The 24,180-nt window shown below is 39.0% G+C and overlaps 3 protein-coding genes across 4 annotated transcripts in view; all 3 read right to left on the bottom strand.

Moving 5' to 3' along the window:
• adam11 (ADAM metallopeptidase domain 11) overlaps window positions 1-3,048 on the bottom strand; it is a 33,110-nt gene extending 30,062 nt beyond the window's left edge. Inside the window, exons 1-2 of the mRNA XM_059324120.1 lie at window positions 2,739-3,048; window positions 2,340-2,491 (exon numbers count right to left, since the gene is read on the bottom strand). Of these exons, the coding sequence (XP_059180103.1) occupies window positions 2,340-2,491; window positions 2,739-2,796 (210 nt within the window). The 5' untranslated portion in view covers window positions 2,797-3,048. The remainder of the gene's footprint in view (window positions 1-2,339; window positions 2,492-2,738) is intronic.
• Window positions 3,049-5,213: 2,165 nt separating this feature from the next.
• dbf4b (DBF4 zinc finger B) lies at window positions 5,214-12,791 on the bottom strand. The gene is made up of 12 exons (XM_059324013.1): window positions 12,706-12,791; window positions 11,922-12,099; window positions 11,394-11,585; window positions 10,910-10,960; window positions 10,734-10,803; window positions 9,924-9,988; window positions 9,688-9,724; window positions 9,531-9,576; window positions 8,203-8,331; window positions 7,945-8,083; window positions 7,697-7,827; window positions 5,214-7,507 (listed from the first exon to the last, which is right to left on the bottom strand). Exons 2-12 carry the CDS (start codon window positions 12,069-12,071, stop codon window positions 6,070-6,072), a joined length of 2,448 nt encoding a protein of 815 aa, XP_059179996.1. The 5' UTR covers window positions 12,072-12,099; window positions 12,706-12,791; the 3' UTR covers window positions 5,214-6,069.
• A 2,075-nt stretch (window positions 12,792-14,866) lies between these two features.
• LOC131960106 (gap junction gamma-1 protein-like) lies at window positions 14,867-23,283 on the bottom strand. 2 transcript variants are annotated; one of them, XM_059325335.1, is made up of 3 exons: window positions 23,000-23,283; window positions 21,082-21,155; window positions 14,867-16,751 (listed from the first exon to the last, which is right to left on the bottom strand). In XM_059325335.1, the coding sequence occupies exon 3, from the start codon at window positions 16,696-16,698 to the stop codon at window positions 15,319-15,321; it is 1,380 nt and encodes a 459-aa protein (XP_059181318.1). In that variant the 5' UTR covers window positions 16,699-16,751; window positions 21,082-21,155; window positions 23,000-23,283; the 3' UTR covers window positions 14,867-15,318. The 2 variants fall into 2 exon arrangements, with proteins under 2 accessions (XP_059181318.1, XP_059181319.1); XM_059325336.1 differs by having other exon boundaries at window positions 22,915-23,003.
• Between the last annotated feature and the right edge of the window lie 897 nt (window positions 23,284-24,180).

Genomic DNA, 24,180 nt, shown 5'->3' with positions numbered 1-24,180 from the left:
AGATATAACCTTAACATTATTTTATTACACTACCTGTTAGATGAGCAACAAGGACCAAACAGTGTACTTAGCTATTTTTGTTCTTCTTTAGACCAGAAACTTAACTTAGAAATGTTTAATATTGTTGTAGAAAATCTTTAAAGGAAAACAACTGACGACCAGGTAGATTCGAATAGCAGCCTTGTGCGGGATTTATTGCAAGTACCAAAAACAGATTCAGTGTGATTTCCTAAATCAGAGCTGTTTATATCTCAATCAAGCAGAAGTTTCCTGTAAAGAGACTGTGACTGTTGGTCAGATTTCATCAGTGTGTTTATCAAAACATGTTTGATGCATATTTAAACTGCAATGTCTGATATTTTAATACATCTTCAAATAAATTCTACGACAATATTAACTCCACTTTTAACACTTGTTTGGTCTCCAAAGGTAATATCTGCTCCACTATGTTCAACAGCTAGTCTTAAATTTGTCAGTATGATTGACAGGTAGTGTACAGATTCCTCCTCATGAAAATGAGAAAAATGAGAGCGGCGATAGTGACGTTTCAGATTGTTAAAACTAAAAACAATCAGATGAAAGTTGCTGAAACACTCCAATGAACTGAGAACTGCAGAGTCAGCTGAAGATTAGATTTGGTTTCCCCAGTTTCCAGTGACACCTTTCACTTTACACACAGTGATTTGACCCATTGCTTATTTAAAATATTTATTACAGCAGCTTTTAAGTTACGATCTCAAAGATCCTCGGTTCGCACATTGTACTTGCAGGTGTGCTTTCGGATCTCTTTTTCACTTTCACTTATTTATGAAGTTTTTTCATCTGTAATGATGCTCTGTTCTTTGTTTGTTCAGCCAAAGTAATTACTTACTTGCAATGCTAGCAGAGACCATAAAAAGCATTAAGAATCTTTAACATTTTTACTTTAAGTCTAGCGGGGGGAAAAAATAGTATTTTTTTCTGGTTGCAGCAAAACTACTGACACTTTGAGGAGCATTTTTAAAAAGCATTACTAACATAAAAATCTTCATGACAACCCATATACTTTGATACTCACTTTTTTTAAATTATGAATTTGCTATATCAAATCACACAAAATGTTATCAGTGTGTATTGGGATTAATTTACTTTTAAATGTGTAGTTTACAGCTGTTATAGGGGCTCTGACTGCTGATTCTACCGGATCTAAATTCACATTCTGCAGCGTGGCAGCACTCTCCATGGAAATCAACAAGCACACGTCTTTCAGAGGACTCGTCCAGTCTCAGAACGGAGATGTCACGAGACGGCACGCTGCCCACAGAGGCTAGCTGAAGGTCAGACCTGTGTCATATCCACTGACAGGCCTTCAGCTGACTGACACACAGTGTTTATAGTGAGGGTAACGAGAGAGGGCAGGTAGAGGTGTGAAATATAATCTAATGGACTGGAAAGGAGGAGGTAGCTGGAGGAGGGGGAGGTCGGAGGAGGAGTATTTTTTCCTGCCCTGTTGTGGCCCGGGCAAGCTGGGCATCATGTGGAGGTGACAGACACATGACCTCAAAAGAAAAGACAAATGGGTGAATCAGGTCCTGACGGAGAGATGTTGATGCTTCCAGAGAGTTTTAGAAAATAAAACAATTCCTGTTTAGCTTTTTTCACTCATCTATCTAGCTATTTATTATGCAGGAAAGTTTTTTTCCCATTGTAATCTTTCCAGATATTTGTTGTTTTCATGTGGGAAAATAGTATTGGACAAATGGAGAGTGTATCTTTAAAGCATATAGCGAAAGCAATAAAAACCTGATCAAGAAAACAGCACATTTAAAGACACACTATCAAACAACATAATTCCTAAAAAATGAATATTTAAAATGTGTATCCAGCAGGTCTAAAATGATGTAAAAGATGCATCTCAACAGCATTATCCTCCAATCATACGCAATTGAAATGTGTAAACAGACAGAGATTCCTATCTTTCTACTTCAACTCATTCTCTGTTTAATATATTTTAAGTTTCAATGATGTGAGAACTTCTAGAGAGGACGTTGGCTTTGTTAGAGCTTTGAAACTGGACTTTCATCTCGTTTTGTTTGGAGGCACCCAGCCATTCTCAATGAAATATGAATATGGGGATGCTTTGTTCACGATTTAATAGAAGAGGCTTAGATTTTAGGTAGATTGATGTGTCAGAATGTAACCTCAAAAGCAATGATTGCAATCAGAGATCAAACAGAAGGAAGATTAAGCTGAACTATGCAAGGCTTAGTGTTTGCCTTGAGGGGGTAGTTTCCATGAGAAATAATAATACATGTGAACTATGGATGTGAAAAGAAATCCCAGGTGCAGACTGAGCTCACCTGTGCACCGGCTGTGTGGTTCTTCACCCGGGTGTCCAGGCGGCTGTGGAGCAGCTCCTCCTCGGAGTGGATCTGATGCAGGAGCCGCTTGGGCTGCACGACCTCTTCTGCAGGCGGCAGCATTCCCTCCACACTCACCCATTCCCTCAAACCTGCAGAAGAGGAGAGAGGAGGCTCAGTGCACAGGCAGAGATGAGAAGCCACGGAAAAAAATTGACGTTAAATATCTTATTTCTGCAGGATTCAACAGCTGATGGCGAGCTGCTTGCTGGCAGCCATGCAACAATTACACAGTGCTAGTTCTCAGACAGATCGAAATGATAAACATAAATTATTTCGGGGTTTTTTCATCACAGAAATTAAAGGATAATGTGGATGAAAAGCGTCCGAGGGTCTTACCTGTCACGGCGCACCGTGCACACACTGCAGCGAACAGCAGGCATCTCACAGCGAGCATGATGCTCACATAGTCCCAGGGATTTCCTCGGTGCAACGCCGTTAAATGAACTGATCGGAGCTGTGAGCGGAGCTGCAGTAGGACTGCTGTTGACAGTGAAGACAAACAGAACAGCGGGGTTCCTCTAAACGCGGCGCCCGCATTTCTCACCCTCCCCTTCCCGCCTGTCGCGAGTTAAAAGCCCCCTGATGAGGCTCCTCTGCTCGGCTCCAGCAGCATGGTGTGTGTCGGTGTCACAGAGCTCAGCAGCGGGATCACACACACACACACACACACACACATACACACACGGCCTAAAAGATACTGGGCTTGATTGAAGCAATGAGGCTGCGCGAGGAGCCGTGGAAACAAGGAGCACGTGGGGCTTGACGGGCCCACCCACGCTCTTTGATGGTCCAAAACTCAGGTCTACCTACCCAAAGGTGATAGCACACAGAATGAAGCATAAATTTAATGTTATTACTGACAGAATTATGATCAATTTGAATTCTTACAGGAAAGTAGCAGGTTCAACTGCATGACACATTTGATAAGTCGCTTTAAACTTTAATCTGCTTTCATTTCTTAATTCGTCATATCATATAAGCAGCCGGATCAAAAATCAACAACTCTAGGACCAACAGAACTATAATCAGTTCAGACGCATCCACTTGAGAAATAAAAATATTTTCCGTTTTCCAGAATGAATGAGATAATATCTCAATATATGAAAGGAATGAGAAATGTTGTCTATTGGCTGTTGGTACTATACAGGTGAGAGCACACCTGTTGTTGTGTTACAAGTCCTATAGTAGTAAAAACATGTTTTTTTTTTAGGGATTAAGATACTATAATAAAGGCTTTTTAATGTTTCCTTCCCCGTTTATATTTTTTTCTTTTTTGAGTGTGGAGGATTGCTTTCCTGATTTTCCTGGATAGGTACTTCTTGAAGGAATCTGTGCTAAATTATAAATTTATACTTTGAGTATTTCCATTATCTGCCACTTTATATTTCTACTCTACAACATCTCATAGGGGAATACAGAACTTTTCATTTCACTACATTTAGTCTCTTTAGTTACTTTGCTGATTCAGATTAATGCAAAATATAAATCAACTGATAAATCATGATGCATTATTAAAGACTAAACTACCCAGCCATATATAAAGTGATTAAAATAAGTTCCACGTTTACCAGCTGCAACATTAAAGTGATAAACACATTATTGCATCAATAATTTAGTACAATCTAATATACATTCCTCATATGTGCAATTCTGCATGAGTACTTTTACTTTTGCACTTTTACCAAAGTAACATCTTGAATGCAGGACTTTTACTTGGAGCAAAGTATTTCTGCACTGTGATATTGCTACTTTTATGTTGGAAACTGCCCACTCAAGACAAAAGTTCACATTTCTTTCACCTTTCCAACAAAGTCTACAGAGTACACAACAACAACAAAAAAAGTGAAAGTGAAAGAATAGGTTTGGTCTCCTTTCTTTGGTGACAAGCTGAATTGGTTTTGGGCAGGGCCACCCATACAAAGGCTCCATTCATTCCAACAGATCCGGAGAGTTTGAGGTTACATAACGAGTACTTGAAGATGAGATATCAAATATTGTTTGTCAGCTGGAAGCTGGGCTGATGAGCAAAACAGGACACATCGACCCACTGCTGCCCTTGCCTCATCCTGCCCTCCCCATCCAGCTCTCTTATAGCCTACAAGCAGAGTCAGCATTTATTAAGACAACAGGAAAAATTACCCTCAGCATACCCATACAGTTCCTAAAGGAAAACTTCACCTGCAAAGTTAGATGTGGATATCACTACTCACACTGTTGTTCTTAAAGAAAACTTTGCTCCACTGTGAACGAAGGATCAGAAATCTGAGAAAATCTTATGAACTGAAACAAGTAAGGGCTGCATTTAACAAGTTATCTAGTCGTATGCTCACCATTTTCCATGTAGTTTCGATAAATCTTACCATTAAAAACACTTTGAATTGAAATCTAACCTCAATCGATTTAGAAATGAAATATTAACACTTATTGTTTACTCACACTTGTGCAGCCACGCTACTAGTTTGGACTCTCACTGACAAAGAGGATAGTGGCAAAAATGTTTTAAAGAGTACATAAAGAGGATAAATTAGACCTGTATTGCATGAGTTTTGTGAGAGTTTGTAAACTGATGTTTACAGTCTCGTTTTTGTTGTTAAACATGGATCCCATTCACTAAAATATCTTTAAAAATTTTCTCCATTTTCAGATTCTTTGTTCAATATGGAGGCATATGAGGAAATCACTTTTCTTCAACAATTCAAGGTAACACCAGGTGAGTAACCTTTGATATACAAAGTGTCATTTTGTGGGTAAAGTATTCCTTAAACTTTACTTTACCTGAGCAACAACCTTTTCTGTACTATGAACAGGAAATGTTGATTGATAAAATCATTTATTTAAAAACACTGTACAATAATTCACATTTTCTAAAGAGAACTGCTCATGTTCCACATAGTTAAATCCAGTGTGGCATCTCTTTAAAGGTTATATTCTGCATGTGCACTTTAAATGTCCATGTATATATGCAGTTGGTGTGATTTTTGGACATGAGGTTTTTGAGTTTTGTCTATAATGATGCATCTTTAATGGTAGGTGACCTTACAGTGGATAAACTCCACTGTAGCTGCAGCACACTACTGTGAAGCAGCTGCCTCCCCTTGACAAAGCCAGTCCTTTGGCCAACCTTCAAAAGGCAAAAAAAGCCATTTAACATTAATCGGACAGATTTCTGTCTCACAGGTTGTGCGAGTGCTCCACTCCACCAACGCCTCATCAACACCGGCGCGAGTGGGATCCGATCCAGGCGCAGCACTTACAGTAATTGAGTAATGCCCCCTTCAGAAAAGCCTCATTAAATTCTCAATACCACCATGTGTTCCCGGACATAGCTGCTGAAAGACTGCAGTCAGCATGACATGCAGAATATTGCTGAGGGTTCTGTACACGAGGAGGATTAGGGGTTAAGAGGGAAAAATGATAATGGATGCTCTTCAAATTCAAGCGAAGATGCAGCATCCCCTAAGTAACATCTACTGCAACAAAAAATAAAAGTAAAAAATAAAAATCTGCATCTGTATAGCTAAAAATAACATTTTAGTTTGCACTAAGTTTTAAATATTTATTCAGTGTATATTTCATTGACTTATTTTGATGAGCTTAAGTGCAGGATACACAGCTGCCAGAGTACTCCAGGTAGTGGTTCTTCAAGTTCTTTAAAAGAAAATAAGCATCAGTGCTGAACCTCAACAATCTGCACCACAGTCCTGGAAAACACTGAGGGGTCCATTTCATCCCCACACAGTGAGGTCGCCGGGTTCGAAGGCTGAAGGACAGTGTGCAGACGTGACTCGTAGCTCGTGTTGTGCATCCAGGTGCACGGCGTGTGGAGGAGCTCCTGGTTGAGCTCACAGCTCTGCTCAGCGGACAAAAGTGGAGCAGCAGAGTTCTGTCCCAGCCCTGACAGCAGCCCACAGTCCCAGTCAGAGTCTGATGATGAATGAGACAGCCCGTCCAAATCTGGGATGAGGGCTGACTCGATGCACACTGAGGTAGAGTGGGATAGTGACCGTTGCGAGTCTTGACTGGAAAGTGCACTGTGAGATTTATAATTGGGGCACTGAAGTGGAGGATCACAAGTCCTTGGCTGATGAGCAAGAGAAGTGCCACCATGACTTAAAATGTTTGTTTGATTTGATGTCCAAGTGAAATTCTGTACAGTGGGAACACAAAATGTAGTAAAAGTCTGCTTTGAACCAAACATTTCCACAGTAGAAACTGTTGTTGAGACCTCTTGGTTAGGACAGGACTGCGTTGTCTGACAAGAGAGGTTATCTAATAACGAACAGTCCTCAGGTTTTGCCATAATGTCACTTTCTGGTTTGGCAGGTTGCCCACTGTAGCCACATTCAGCTGTAATCCTCTTCCTTTTGCTCCGGCTGTGATGGGGGCTGGCTAATCTTGAGCGCTTTTTGGGGTTTGGTGCAGTCGCTGACAGACCAGGGAGGGAACAAGACAACAGACCTGACAACAGCGGGGCACACTCCAAACCACCGGTGGACCACGTGAGCTCCTTGAATCGGAAAAAACGTTCTTGGTTTGAGCCATTTACTCCTTCATTTGTCAAAGCCACAGAGGAAAAAACAGGGGTGGAGACACGTTCTGCAGTGTCCATTTCACAAGTGTGTTCTTCCACAGGATCTTCTACAGGATACTGTTGAGGACTGAGGACAGGAGGGTCTGAATACAGGCAGTGTGGTGAGAGATAAGGGACTTGTGGGCTGAGAACCGGAGGCAGGGAGTAAGGGTCAGGGGATGGACAGGGGGGGAGACCTTGAGTATCCAGCTGCCGGCTGGGTGAGTCGTTGGCTTGTCGTTCAACATCCAAAACAGGCATGGCTGGACTTAAAGCGTGAGGATGGCTGTCAGGGAGCTGGCAGTCTGTGTTAGCTGTGAAAGGCTGGATGTCCACAGGAGTGGCTGGTGAATTTGGGATGGGAATCTGAACTCCTGGTGATGGGCTGGCGGGACCAGATGGAAGAGGACCCTTAGTAGGGCTGGAGATGAGAATACTGAAGGATGAACCTTGTTTCTGCAGGGCCTGGACAGCATGCTCCGTCTCAGCATCAGTGAGAGTCTCCAGTTCACAGATGGGCAGAGGAGTTGGTGGTCTAGGAGGAATACATAGAAAATATTAAAATCCCTTAATTTAAACACAGAAAACCTGTCATATTTGCTGAAATAGCCACCATGTCCTGGCAGTAGCACATAAGACAGAAAAAAAATGGGTTTATTTTCTTTTTTTTTTTGAGAAAAAGTGAAACGTTTAGGAAAACTGCTGGGTAACAATGACCGCTCACCGTATCACGGTTTCCTCTGACTGAGGTGGATTGGGGTTGAATCCCGGTAGCATTTCAGCCACAAGTTGGTCTACCATACTGTAGTTTGAGAGATCCAGCACAAATGCACGGTGATGATCAGACTGCAAATGCTGCGAGTCCCAACAAAGAAAACAGGTCACTGATATGTAACACAAACAATAAAGACAAATGCAACAAAAAAACAAAACAATTATTTGTCAACAAAAGTAATTCTTAAAGATTCCCACCTCCTCCAGATTAGTGAAGGGTTGATGACAGCATTCACAGTAAGACAGGTCCTTTTTGCGTGGCCGCCAAGGTGAAGGGCCACAGCTGAGTGGGCTTGGAGTTTTGTCCTGAACACTGCTTTTAACTTTCTTCTTCTCCCTTATTTACAAAAAAAATAAACAAAATTATGATAAATCCTGGATAAAAGGCTTTTGAAACCAACAGTTTGTTGGTAAAATAATGACCTGTACCAGCAAAATAACTGCTGTAAAACAAACCTTGTTTTATTCTCTTCTGGCTCTGTCTTCTTTTCAAATCGAGGAGGAGGAGATTCAAAGGGACTAAATCGGCCAGAGTAGCACAGAGTGGGGAAGGTCATAGACTGCATATGCAAGGGCTTGTATTTCCTGGTGGTTAGAGGACAAAACAACAGGATTTAATTTTTAAAAAGTAAATCAAATCAAAAAAGTTCATGCTTTAAAAAAGTTATACATCAACAAACAAAATTACAATACAATAAAACTAGATATCTGAATGCAGATTGGAAAATATTACGACCATTATCAACATATTTTCTAATTCAAAATATTTCAATCCACTTTGCAGAACTGAATGTGAGATCACACATCTGACATGAACCCTAGCTAGGCTAATACTCAAATGTTTCAGATGTCACGGGTTTTCTCCCAGCAGTGGCCTACGCACATTTGCCAGAGCACTCCAATTAACTGAAATGAGAGGGCGAATGAAAAGACCTGTTAGCACATAGAGATCCCCTGCAGGAACAGGCAGTGGAGCTTGCAAGACCTCATCGAATAGAAATCGTATCCGCTTAGCTCTAGGCTCCCGGGGAGTGGCACCACTGAGAGGGGGGCTTGTCACGTTACACGACGGGACTCCTCAATTAAAAAAATCATCCGGGCTGAAATGCAAACCTCCACAACTAGCTTCCAGTGGGGTAGGAAGGGCAGAAACACAGGGACATGGCACGCCACTCATTGTTGTGTCACTGTCATTATGCATGAACTGCAAAAAAGGATCTAATCTGATACTAAACAACCATTACATGGACCTGGGCAGCCCTGAAAAAAATTTCCCCTTGCCTTGCTGAATTCAAGGTAGTCTTTCACAGGATCAAAGCAGCCATTATCAATATTTTACACCAGCAAACGTGAAAACAACTTCACAATGTAAATGAGTTTGCTTGTAGTGAACCTGCAGAGAATCCTGAATCTGCAGCTTCCCTCAGCCTTGCAAAACTTTATAGCAACTTTCAGCTCATGGTTTGGCTGTTCACGCTTGCATGCTACCTCACGGTTTTGGTTCATTCTCACTGGCAGCTGTTTTACACAGAAAAGCTCTACTACCCCACTGTGAACTATCTGCTCAGCAGCAAACAGTAGAAAGAAACAGTTAGCAAATAGCTGATGAACAGAAGTAGAACATTTAGCAGCTAAAGAGCCAATTCCCTTAGGGCTTGAGGATATTTTTGAGGGAACAGTTGTTCTTTCCCAAGTGTACTGTTACACTTGTATTTAAATTCTCCCCTCTGCTAGAGAGAAAATAAATAACGAAAGAACTGCACTGAATGAGGGATCAAACTCACCTGCTCAAGTCTTCAATTTTAAGATATGGAGACCTCAAAGGTGCAGCTGTTGACCAGGAGAAACAAAGAAGACAGATTAAAATAAAATAAAAACACCCACAAAACCACAGTATTGTTTGGAAATAAACAGATAAGCAGCAAATATACATAAACTTACCTTTGACAACATGAGAACCTTGTTTGGTAGAAGTCCTCTGCAATAAAAATGAACAAAAACGGACTTGTTAATATTTAAGAGCAAAGGCTGGTTTACATTATATTGCCACAGTTTTAACAGTTTTTGTTTTGTGTTTTATTATTAACTCTAACTAAGTTTATTATATTTTAATAGGAGGATTTGACCAGATTTGGATGTCTGGTGACGTGAAATGCCATACACCTCAACCATCTTACCTCCGGCCTCTTGTGCATAGCACTGATGCTCTCTCGAGACAACTGTTTCAAATATAAAAGGACATCTGATACAACATTAAGGAACAACAGTGTTGGGTGATTAAGAATTTCTATACTGGTTAGCATCAGACATCTTCAGGCGGCATCAGTGAGACACAGCAGAACAGAAAGAAACATAGTAGTAGTGTTCAATATGATAGCAGTCCAATGTGACTAACCAGATTATGCTGTTTCTGAAGCAAAACCAAGAAATGTAAATGAATTGTGGAATGTTGTTAAAGAATCTTGGAGTGGAATAACAGCTGAAAGGTGCCACAAATTGGTTGACTCCATGCTACACAGATGTGAAGCAGTTATAAAAAACTGTGGTCATAAAACTAAATATTAGTTTAGTGATCACAGGATTGCTAAATCCTAGAAACAAAAGTTTGTACAAAATAGTTTTGTGTTTGTAAAGTCAATGGCAGAAACTGCTATTTCTTTTTTTTTTTTAAACACAGCCCTTTCAACTAATTGCCCAATTGCACAGCCTTAAGAGCGCACATATCACAAATGCTGGGTCTTGTTGGTTTTCTGAGAATCTACTGCACCTACTGGTACCTTGTTTGCCATGTAGCAATAAAAAATATACTAAAAACGTGGATTAATCTGGTTAGTCACATTGGACTGCCATCATATTGAACACTACTGTAAGTACTCACATGGTGCCATCTGCTGTGAGCAGAGGTTCACTGCACTACAGATATAAACACATACAAGCCAGATAAGACGTTTGCATCAAATCATTCATCTCATTAATAAAAAGGATACCATCCACATATAAGATCTTCACTCCCCATGATCGGGCATTGGCCAAAACACTGCTCACTTGCAGTCGTTCCTACAAGACAGATTCACCATGTCATTCTTCAGCAGACCAACAATATCCACAAAAAGCTTAGAGCTCACAGCAAGATAAACCATATTTTGGTTGCACTGACACTTACATTGTTCCGAATGGCCTTTTCGAGCAGGGCTTTCCCTCGGCTGCCACAAGCCTTTAGAAAAGAAATACAGCAGAGATATATATTTAATTTTTGCTTATACTTTAAGGTAATATACACTTGGATATTATCAAATTAGTTGGTGATTGACAAGACCAATAAATAGTCTGAATGTTTAAAAAGGTATTCATTTTTGAATGGTTATATGTAGCATTTGCATAATTTCTCACAAAAATATCTAACAATTTAAACTATTCACAACAATATACTCATCTTTATAAAGGCACTAAATAGCATCTGGTAACAATTCAGTTATATCATCAGTTGCATCAGTTTTTAAAATGATGCAGCAAGAAATGTATACAATAAATCATAAACAAATATTAATATATTGATTTTCTCACAGACACTGAAACAGAGAAGTTCCAGTACCAACACCCCTTTAAGCTGTAAAGGGGTTTTAAAACATGTCAGTGATGCTTAGTACCACTGGTCGAGGAGTTCCTGGACGCCGTTTGTCACTGCTGAGGACACTCTCTCGCTGCATTATAGGACTTTTGGCTTCTTCACTCGTCCTCTTTGCCCCTGATTTGGAATCTGTACACTTCTGCTCCTTCAGGACCTCTTGGCTTCCAGTTACTACAAAGCTCACATCTTTGTGCAGGAAACTCTCGACCCTCTTCAGAATAAAAAAATAAAAAACAGCATTTCTTAATATTTTTTGCTCAGAGACATCTATCACTGTCAGAACTTTATCTTTCTTTGTATAAAACCTGATTTGAACCTCAATTGCTGGGTGTGTATCCAATTCACCAAGATAACAGCATTAGTTGTAATATTTTTTAATGAATGTCAATCAACAAGCCAAGATTTTATCAGCAGAACAAACATTCTTTGCTGTACAAAGTGAAATTGTACAATTTGTATAAATTGTACAACGTACATTAACAACAACAAACATTGTTTACAAGACATGATCCACGGGTATACTGACTTTATATTCACACACGCTTACCCCTCCTAAAAGAGATACAGCCTCCAGAAGCAGGGCTGTTGAGCGTTTCTTCACACTGTCCAGATAGAAGGTCTTCCCCTCCAGCTTCTTCTGCCCAGGACACAGTGAGCCCAGAAGGCCTCTCTCCTCTGCATACTGCTGGTGCTGCATGATCCCTGTGCAGTTATGGAGCTTACACCTTTAGAAAAAACACCAGAATCCCACTTTTGTTTAAAAGGAGAGAGAGAAGAGAGCAAAGATGTTGATAAAAGGTTATAGATCACATGTTATAAGTCAGCATACGCATTTGAGAGCTTATAAAAAGATCTCCTATCAAGAGCCAGATAGTTTATATATCAATATTTGTATTTAATAACTGTGCCAATGTTGTGTCCAAAATTGTCTGGGAAAGTCACGTGAAACAACATTCGTCCATAAACATGCACATGTTCATGTGGTTTTTTTCCCCATTGGTCAAATCGAGGTAGATTCTACATGTCTAGTTTGCTCTAATCAATCTTGCAGCAGTTTTGGCGACTTTACATTGAAAAGGTCTGCAGAACTAATTATGTAGTTAACGCTAGATTACTTCCAGCAGCAGCGTAGAAGCATCATTAACCAAGCCACCTTCCTAGCTTATTGGCAAACTCATTAGCGCTAGCTGATCTTAGCTAGCGTAGCTTACCTCACTATAGACAACGACTCGCCGCAAAAAGACGTTTAGCAAGCTTGTAAGACGTTTAATGGTCTGTAAAAAGGTTTGCCACATCGTCGTGGGGGAAATAAAGAAATATAACCAACTTACGTGTTGTTGCTGTGGTGGATAACTCCGATAAGGATATTAATGCGAAGTATTGACCAAAAGGTGCTCGATTGAACAACCGCCGCTTTTTTAAAAACACTGGCGGAGAAGTGAACGTAGCGTCAACGTCACATCCGGAAAAACGCTGCATTCAAGTGCTGGCGTTATACTTTTGTGAGAAAGTCAATCTTTGCCATTTAAATAGCAATGTTTCGTTATTAAGAAATAAATTGATATCGAAATAACATTCAGTTTGATTGTCAGAAAGCTTATTGCAAATCAACTCCACTTGCATTAACGTACTTCTTTCTCTCATGTCGATGATTCTAAGTTTTTCGCAACGTCCTGACGTTGTAAAGGCAGCACAAAGGATGTAGCGACAGTTTGATCTCTGGTCACTTCAAATATTTGCTACTTTGTTGCTTTTTTAAATGTAAAATGACAAAACATCTTACTGTATTACCTTTAAATTTCGCACATGGAGGCAAGTAACCACTTACATTTATAGGCGTTTGTAGTTTGAAAGGGAAATGAGACTAAACACAAACTTAAAAGATGTAGTATTAGCCAAAGCCATATATTTGTGAATGCTAGAAGTGAAACTGGTGCAATATACAAAAAGGAAATACGACTTACCTCTCCTCAGGTGCATTTGTAGTTTTGTAGTATAAGCTGAGTATATCAGTATCATCTGTTCAGAGTACAATCTGTGTATTTAAATTACTGCTCTCCATCAACTTATGGTCACACCACCTGCCAGGTTGAGCTGATTAAACAACTGTTTGCAAATATACCACACCAAAGTATGTTGCTGATTATTTCTGAGGTACAGAGGTGTTTTGAGAATAAAATATAGGTTGTACTAAAGGGGTTTCATAAGCGAACCAAAAATGGTACTTATCATGGAAACTTGACTTGAAAAAATGGTATAACAGCTATACAAGTGTTAGGGAAAAGCAATCATTTTCTATTTCAATAGTTGTCAACACATAACATTAACTGAAAATATCAAAACCAACTTTGATCATTTTAAACTTTGATATCAAAGGCAGTCACAGTGAGGAGTGGAAATTATTTTTTCCGTCCCTGCCCAGCAGGGGGCAGTGTGTCTGCAAATACAGTGATCTCAACTATATTGCAATTATGATGCAATTATTATGTAAAGCCATGAAGTAAACCAGATATTTACATGGATCAAATATATTCATTATTAGCTGGAAATTAAACATTCCCCACACCGAATGATTCAAGCATACACATACTATGTTTTATACTGTCATGACACCAATGTTGTTTAATGCAAGGCGAAGACCACAAGGTAAATACCAATTCTTTATTCAAAACATGCACTTTTTGTCCATAAAAATATTTTTCACAAAAACACTGGCACAGTGCAAAGGACTAGCCTCAATGGCATTTCAATTTGAAAATCTGAACATAAAAGTATGAATGACAAGGAATTTTTCAAAAACAGGCCTGGTGGGGGAAAAAAAGACAACATGCCAGATGCTTTTTTTATGTTTATGCTTTGTCATGTAAATTACAAATTAAACTAATGGACTAATGGTGCAAAAAAAACTTCAAATAACCATAAATTGTAACAGCTTGACAATAATATACTGATAACAGTTTTAACAACAGGGTTAGGTCATTAGACTTTGCCAAACAATTCCATTGAACCATTCATTTCTATCAGTTGTCAAAACTTTAAAGAACTTATTTTCTCTCACCAAATAACACACATAAACACTATGAAATGACCAACTAAAAACTCTGTTCTTTAGGGCTGTGTAAAAAATCAATCCAAACCAAATGTTTTGTGAACATACCAGTACAATTTTGCATACTCAGAAACAACAATATTGTTTAAAGCTTAACCCCTGCATGGTAATGTACTAACCGGTAGCTTCTGTTTTAAGTCCATAGTGACGATGAACTTGTGTGATAGTTAAAGTGATGCAAAGTCAATTGGAAGCAGCACTTTGTTTAAGTAAGGCACCTTAGGTTACAGCATGGAAGCCTCTGCATATTCACAGGGAATCAAAGACAGCACCAACATCTTGCATAAGCTAAAAATTAAAAAATATATACAAAGCCATTTTGACACTGATATTTACTCCACCGTTATATAATGTTGTATACAAACATTTATCCAGCAACAGACTTAAAAGTTTAAATCATTTTCTATCTTCTTTGTATTGTCTTCAATGGCATTTTAAAAGTTACCATTAACATTAGAATTTACATATTATTTCGAAGAATCTATGTTGTTGAGTTTTAAGGCTATTTGAACCTGAATACTAATGCTGCTCAGTGGTCGATACCTGTCAGCCATCACCAATGGGCAATTGGCCCCTTACCAAGCATACACTATACTGACTAATAAAGGCATATGCATAATGAGGGGTGTTACGTTAAAATCTCAAATCAGGGGACTGGTACAAGATAGATCCTGACACTTCTAATCATATATAATCACCTACGGCCACTATTTTAATGGTATTAATAAAACTGAAAATCATGTAAACTGGGTACCATCTCCAGTTTTTATACACAGTATGGACACACAAACTTGAATACTGGGAAGGCTTTGAATTGTTTGTCACAGTCAGTATTTCAGATCCACTCAGAACCTTTTATTACCCCATATTTGCTGCTACTACTGCTGCTGCTGCCTCTGTCTCCATCTGCCTTGCTTGAAGTGTGCTTGGAGGCCTGCCGGTGTTTCCGTTCACGGTGAGGCTTGTTGTGGTTATTACTCTGGCTCTGTGGCTGGTTGAAGGCTGGATTGTCAGCCTCCAGCTTGTTCTGAGGCTTGTTTTGAATGTCATTATGAACACTCCTGGGGGCATCTCCCATCCCTGCTCTGCACTGGTTTTCATCATTACTGGTGAACTGCTGACGTTCCTCTTGGGCAATGTTCACGTGATTCTGCCGGCATACCATCTTCGCATTACTGAGATCAGTGATGGGTAGTGGCTGGTCCTGGTGCCCTGTAGATAACAGAAGAGGCTTGATGGCGATGTTGTATCCAGGTGGAGCTGATGGTGCACTCCAAGCAAAAGGGTAGCTGCTGTAATCCTCTCCATTCATTGCCGCTTCATTTAGAACTCCTTGTGCCCGCGTCGGCCCGTATATCTCGTCGTCAGAGAGCTGCACCCGGCGGGAGCGTACAATCTCACAGATGGTACCTACACCCAGGTGAAGCATCTCCCATATGTTGAGTGCCAGACAGAGCAGGGAGACTGTGTACATGATGAGGAGGAAGATAGTTTTCTCAGTGGGCCGCGACACAAAGCAATCCACCCTGTGAGGGCAGGGCAGGTCTGAGCACACGTAGGTGGCAGGTACAGCAAATCCATACAGGGCATACTGTCCACACAGGAAAGCCACCTCTAGCAAAGAGCGGGTCAAAAGCTGAAGGACATAAATACGCATCAGTCCATCCTCTTTGATACGCTGGCGCCCATCATGGCGCACTTTGACCTTTGTTTGTCCATCAGCACTGTTTCCTTTCGCTGCTCCACCACCGTCACTCTCCACCTCTGCCATTTCATAGATCATCGGGTCTTCCTCTTGGTCATCCTCAGCCTCTTCAATGCCCCTGTGCTGCTTTCTGCCTGCAAGATAGGGCTTCTTGGGTTTCCTGCGCGAAAACCCACTCACTCCCCCACTGTCCGTCTTTTCCTCTGCACGAGCGATTTTGTTGACAGCGTAGCCCAGATACATGAGTGAAGGCGTGGCCACCAGGATGATTTGGAAAACCCAGAAGCGGACGTGTGAGAGTGGAGCAAAGGCGTCATAGCAGACGTTCTCACAGCCCGGCTGGCCTGAGTTGCAGACAAACTTGCTCTGCTCATCGTAGTAGATGGACTCCCCTCCTACAGCGGTCAGCACAATGCGGAAAACAATGAGCACAGTGAGCCAGATCTTGCCCACGAATGTAGAATGATTGTGGATTTCTTCCAGCAGGCGAGTCAGGAAACTCCAACTCATGGTGGTGGCAGCAGAACTACAGTGAGAGGCAACATACACCTCCTGTTACTCCCCTGTGGAGAGAAAAAAAAGATTAAACTCTGTACCAGGCAGACACAGTATCAGGGAAGTACTCACATTCATACTATACTAATAATTCACTTAGACCTTGTAGCAAAATAGTTTTGCCATTTAAAGAGAAGCAAAATATCGTCCCAGGAGAAATCACTTTCACTAGTAGTGTTTGATATGTGGAAAGAAAAAACTAAAGACTATTTATTAATCTGTCTTTATGTGTCACTCAGTTTGTCTCTCTTTGCCTCAACATACAGAGTAAATAGTCATGTGTAATCCTTCAAATAAACACACCACACATTCATCTACTGTATTCAGAGTAATTTTAGCTACAAGCGTTTTGTCTTTCTTACAGTAAACATGGTTATCAAATAGTTCATTTCTCCACAATAACAACACGTTTATCTGTGATTCGCCGAATAGCTGTGCTCCAAAGCTCATGTCTAAACATACCCTTGGCATTAGTACACAAAGGGAAGAGTAATGACTACGATGGAATGTCTAACCATAATTGCTATTGTTAACTGAACGTCCCTAATAGGCGTTTTACATGAGGTTGTTACTATGTCGGACCATCCATCCAGATGTTCCATAGACTAAAAACATTCCCAACTGGTTTATGAAATAAAAGCGTTTGTTGTGCTGGAATACAACTACTGAATTACTAACCAGAAGACAAATGTTTAAATCAGCAAAATCACCCCTTTTTGAGCAACAACCCCAATATGGCCTTCCTGTAATAGGAGGTACAACAAGCCATTTGAGGGTAATACGCAGTTTAAGTTTTACTCTAATAACAGTTTTTCTCATATAATGCACACAAAGAACAGCATGTTTATAATTAATGGATGTTACAACACAACAACAGTATGGGCTACCATACTAGGTTTAAATACGGCTCAGCTCCACGCTAACACACACACTTTTTGTGCAGTAATTAGCTAAAGGAGCTGGGGTAAAGAGATGCTCTGAGTGTGCTAACCGTCTACATAAAAGGTGAAGCAATTGACAAAAATGTCTGAAAAAACAGAAAGTCAAATTTTCTCTCTCATTGAAATTCAGATGATAAAATTCTCTTTGTCCTCGACTGAACAACATAACCTCACACTGTACCTAACCCTGAAAAATCTCTGTTTGACCTGCAGACATCCATCTGCTCAAAACGTACGCAGCAGACATCTCCACAAGCCACTCATGTAAGAGGAAATCTAAAAGGTTCACACTTCTGTGGCACAGACTATGTCTGTATGTGTGATGTGTGTGTGGAGGAGTTCAGAGGGTTTCTTAGGATGGTATATATTCCATCTATCGAGGCCCCTGCCCAGTGGCTTGTAATAACATTCACTTGACATTCATCTACCAACAGGGGACAGAGAGTGAAGCAAACAAGGTCTAGTGATAAAGGAACAGCCTTCAGGTTGTTCTGGGGCTGTCACTGTATGAAGTCAATTATGTAATCAAACAAAATAATATGAAGTTTGTTTGTTTGGCGTTTAAATAAATAAAAAGTTATTCTTTAAATCAGCAAGCAGTTACCTTAGCATGACCAAACAATTTGGCCAAATTAGGACTTCTGGCTATATCTATAGATGTACCTGCCCATGAGAACCTAACATGGGATTTGTTGTTTTTAGTGTTATGACTAAAACTATTATTCAAAGGATAAAACATTAATCAGTAACAAATTTGACTATTTGCTCCAAAACTAATTTGTTCGAATTTTCCAACAGAACATGAATGCAGCAAAAACGCCCTATTTTGCAATGTTAATGAAAGTGTAAAACAATTTGTGTATCGGAACCAGTGATTCAGGTCTGCTCCAAAATGTAGTGGGTTCTATCATGGCCCATGCTACACTCTTTCACTGAGGTTCTTGAAAATTGGACCAGTAGTTTTTCTGTATTCCTGCTGACAGAAAAAACAGACAACATACTAACCAGTCAAACTGAGCTGAAAACATAACCTTTCTTGGTGGAGGTAATAATTTCTCACTATGCAACACTCACACAACCCCAGATTAAAATGAATTTAGACAAGTGCATATAAAGGGCTCCCACGCTTTTACTGAAGCCATGCCACTTTCTCTCACTGACACTTTTATTTATAATAGGCATACTGACACACTGTCGTATTGAGTCAGTGTGACATTTTATTTTAAAAAAAAACTCCAAAGAAACCAGGTTCAGCTGCTGTTAACATGCTTCCTTATGTCTTGCTCAGTAAAGAAAAAAAGTCCTGACTGTCTCATTAAGAGTCACATGCCCTCTAAATCTGCACATCTGGCCATGTTGTGTAATGGACCATTTGGAGGCCCGGTAGCACAGCTTTCACCACCCAAACACAAGTCTTGTGGATGTCAAGAAGGTGGGAACAACCCTCCACATTTTCAGATCAACTCCTCAACAAAGCAAATCACGCTGCTGCACAGTATTAAAGAGCAATGCAAGCCATAAAATCAGGTAATAATGTAATGTGTAACCTTCAAAACACAGACAAATAAAATGGAATGATAAAATCAATACATGTATAAATTAATACTATTCAACTTTTGGTGTCAGATTTTTATGATGCGTCAAACCAGAGCCTGCTGTTAACACTTGTTAACACACATGTTAACACCACCGAATGCAGTGGTAAGTGGACAAGAAAATTAACCCCACAGATATGTCTGTCTGATCTCTGCATTATTTGCTAAAAACCTGGTTAGTCTCAGAATATACCAACAGCTTCATGGCCCAAGTTGCCAGTAGTGCCACATCGAATGCTTCAAGGTGATACATTGAATTTTCCCCAGATGTCTCCCAGCCCCAGACCAACAGCCTCCAGTTTCCTACAGCGCCAGTAAAAGAACTATTCGAGGAGTGTTACTTTAAAGAGCAGCCAGGCTTGTATATGCCTATCTAAAAAGGCTTCAAGCTGCGAACGTAAAGGTTTGTGGTTTCCTTCAAAGCCGTTAAAGTGATGCTCTACTCAAAATCTATCTTTTCATTATGAAACACTCACCCACTATTAACTTGAAAGGAAACTGTAAAAAGTTTGTAGTTCGCTGACAATGCACTCTGTTTTTATAAAGGCATATTTTAGGGGTGCTTTTTTCTTGATTAGAGACATACTACAAACTACAAAACTGATAGGAAGGTCTATTTCATTCCCACTCAAAAATGTACTACATCAGGCACAATATTAGTTATCAGTGAGTTTTTCCCCTCTAAAACCGACATCAGTATAGCACTCAAAAATCCCATATCAGTCAAGCCCTATGTTGTATTATATGTCTGCATCTGCCAGTGGATCATCACAATAACAGCAGGCATAATAAAATCCCCTGAGGTCGACTTTGCCATCAATGACATTGTACTCCAGTTACTATTTACTTGTATTTACTTGTAACATCGGCAAATGTTATCTATCGGTATCGGCGTATATGCTGTCCAATATGAGCAATATGAAAACTTTAACGTATAACACGTTATATATTAAGTAAATGGTGTCAATTATTTCTTATTTTTTTATTTCTTTATTCTTTATTTAAATGGTTAGTTACTGACTAATACTGAACATACAGCACTGATGTTTATTCAGATAATAATGTATTTTTTTATTCTCTCACTACAATTTCTATAATTAGTTGACAATTTAATACATTGTCTCTATCATGTATAATACTGAATACTTATGTTAGGTATTCTTTTATAGTCATTTGTTTTTAAAAAAATTAACTGTCTGACTACCGTTCTATGGTCATATAAGTGCAAACTCGGTGCATAATCCACATAAAAAAGGTCTGCAATATCAGTTAATTTTCCCATTTTAAAATCAGTATCGTTTGGGCTCTAATTTAAAGCAGAGCTATATGAAGCTCAGATGTGATGCACTTTAATGATGGGATTTTTTGTTTTTTAACTGTTGAAATTCTATTCAACTACATGATTAGACACACAAATCATAAATCCCAGAGGAAATCTGGTATAATTAGAACGGATTATATAGGGCCCTAACATACATCTCGTCTGTAACGTTCTGTCCCAAGGAAATGCTTTAATGAAGCACTCCAAGTGTAATTACCCAAATTCATCTCTTATCAGACATGGAGCCCACTGGGTACTTTGTTGTCACTTTGTGAGCCATCTACTCAAAGACATCAAACAACACAGAGAAGACGTGTATGTACAAAATAACGTGATCTAGACACAAGGCTCTAGTATAGAGAGCTAAGCAACCAGCACTTCTCCTGCTACTCCTCCTCTTTCTTCTCTACAACTTGAACTAATAAAAATGATTTTAACCACAATTATATGTAATTTTGCACAGTGAAGTGAATTTTATTACCTCTTTTTGTTTTACCCTTCCTATCCTCCTTGTTTTCCGGGCCAGAATTCAGATATACTTTAAACTCCATGTGCCTGCAAAGTCAAAAGATAACACCATAAGGCATTTGTCTAATCAAATCCATTACATTTATCATGTTTGACAAGCAGCATTAACTGACAGTTCCACTGTGAAATTTTTAGTTAGAACATGAAGGTTAATGTTTTTGTTTATGCTTTAATGCATAAAACTTTCACTCCAGTATGCCTTAAGCATAACTCTGCTTTGCCTTGAAATCGAAAATGCATTTTCTTGTCAAAGATTATGACAATTAAGGCTGTCAAAGTTTAAGATAATACATCCTTTTGATTACTTATCATTTAACTTCACTAAATGAAGAAAATATACTGTAGATAAAAGAGTTGTACAGCATTTTCCAATTACCCAAAAAAGACACCCAAAATAATTAAGCTATAGCCAGCTGCTGGCAGTTGTTAATCAGTGGTTAATATCTGTTTGTCGAGTATCTTTGAAAACAAGCTACAATTATATATTATAAATGTTTCTCCTTCTTCTGACATTTCATAGTCTAAAACAAATCTGATATCGTCACACTGTTAAAATAATCGCCTAAGTCATTTTTGTCAAAACTGTTTTTTTTTTGCCTAAATCATCTACTCATGACGCCGGCCACCTATGGTAAAAAATCGCCTACCCCTTTAAAATAATGGCCTAAGTCAAGTGTGTGACTAAAGCGGATTTATTGTGCCTAAGTCAAAATAAAATATGACTTAGGCAATTTTTTGAACATGACTTTGTGACTTATGCAAGATATGGTAACACTTTATTTTGAAGGTGTCTACATAAGAGTGACATGAGTGTGTCATAAACATGACATGGGATGTGTCATAAACATTAATGACACTTTGAAGTAACATTAATGCTCATGATACTTGTCATGTCATGTTTCTGACAGGCTTGTGTGACTCTTATGTAGACACCTTCAAAATAAAGTGTTACCATATCTTGCTTAAGTCACAAAGGCATGTTCAAAAAATTGCCTAAGTCATTTATTTCTCTTAAGTTACATAATTTACACACAGTGTTATTACTATGCCAATAGCCAGCCTTTGTTACATCCTTTTTGAGTGAAATGATCAATACATGTCATATGTTACACTTTTGGTGAAGTTTTTTGTGTTTCCTGCAAAACTTGAAAAAAATTAGTTAGGCGATTATTTTAACAGGGTGACGATATATTGAAACGTGCATTGTGAATACTGATTAGCAACATTATGCTAACGTTAAGGTAACTAAGCAAACGTTGTCATTTAAAAATCCCCTTAAAAGGTTTGGTGAGAAGGTTTCTTTTTGTTTAGCCTTGACAAAACATGTTGTACAATACTCATGGCTATTAATTACTATCAAGAAAATGTGTTGCGTTACAGTAACTTAAAAAGCTTATAAAACTAAATAAAATTAATTTGCAAGTAACCTTAACATAACCGAACCTGCTAGAAAACGTTAGTAACGGCTTTAATATCTGTTTATCGTGTATCTTTGAAAACACGCTACAATTATATATTATATAATTATATATTATAAATGTTTCTCTATCTTCTGACATTTCGTAGTCTAAAACAAATCTAAAGAAAGTCTGATATATTGACACGTGCATTGTGAATACTGCTTAGCAACAGTATGCTAACGTTAAGGTAACTAAGCTAACGTTATCATTTAAAAATCCACTTAAAAAGTTTGGTGAGAAGGTTTGTTTTTGTTTAGCCTTGACAAAATATGTTGTACAATTGACCTGGTAAACAGAAAGACAAATCTTTTTGTGTAGTACCTTACCTTTCCCCCTGTAACCGTCTAGTAATTTTCCCTCAAACATACTTTCACCAGTAACAGAAGACCAGCGTGCAGTATATCCACCTACCTTGTGTGTGAATGCAGACAGCATCCTTCTAACCTTTTAACGCCGAGGTTTGGCGCCCCTCTTCTCCGCCACGAAGCAGCATCAATGTTAACACTTCACAAATCAAGCTGAAAAACACGCTTCTTCTCTGCAAGGGGGATTCAATCTTCATTGCCGAATTGCAGTACAAAGTACTACAGTGACGTTCACTTGTAAAAATGTTCTGAAAGTTTTCCGTGAGTGAAGTTTTTAAATGTTGCCCTTTTTTATCCCGGAGATTAGACTGTGGACTGCATGGGGAGAGAGCTTGATTGCATTAGCAGTAGCAGTGAGGAAGACAAACGGGCTGGTGTAAGGCAAGGAGGAGAGTGTGTGTGTGTGTGTGTGTGTGTGTGTGTGTGTGAAGGAGAAGAGCATCTTAGGCAGTTTTCTTTATTGACAGTTATGTATGTATGTCTGTGAGATTTACTTCTTCTGATGATTATTAAAAATGTAACAGGGATTGTGTACCTGTAAAACTTCCATGGAGTTTGTGCAATAATTAAATTCTGTATACTTGATATGATGTGATATAGATATAAGGTTAAACAGGAAGAAAAACTTGACATTTTGACATTTTCAGGGACGTGAATTGACACCAGATCATCAAACTAAAGAGTGTTTTTAATAAAACTTTAAAATGGTATTATGGCTTCACAACAACCAAATAAAAGTATGTGTTCTTGGGACTTATATATATTTTTTTGCTTTTTTGTGCTTTGCTGTATCGTGTGTGTGTGTGTGTGTGTGTGTGTGTGTGAGGGAGAGCATCTTAGGCAGTTTTCTTTATTGACAGTTATGTAAGGCAAAAACTTACTCAATTTCCCACCATTAGTTGTAGTTCTACATGCATCCAATTAATAGGAACTATGGGACCAGGAGGTCTTTTATAATAATATGCACTAACTCGACAAACACATATCAAATGAATAGGTGTTTTTCAAAATAATTCTGAAGTAGGCTACTGTCATGATAAAATGCACACAAATTATGACCTGCAGTCAACAGCACACCTGCATTAGTTTCTCATTGCATTACCTTTTAAATTTGCAGTCAAATGCCAAATAAGGTTTATTCCTGCAGGAAATGTCAGTTCACCTACTACATTGCACAGCCACAGTCTATTCTTCTGTAGCCACATATTTTCCAAGGTTATCATCTTT

Source organism: Centropristis striata, chromosome 21, assembly GCF_030273125.1.
Source record: "Centropristis striata isolate RG_2023a ecotype Rhode Island chromosome 21, C.striata_1.0, whole genome shotgun sequence".
Taxonomy (NCBI): Eukaryota; Metazoa; Chordata; class Actinopteri; order Perciformes; family Serranidae; genus Centropristis; species Centropristis striata.
The sequence above is the reverse complement of the archived record's forward strand: the minus strand, read 5'-3'. Positions and strand labels throughout refer to the sequence as shown.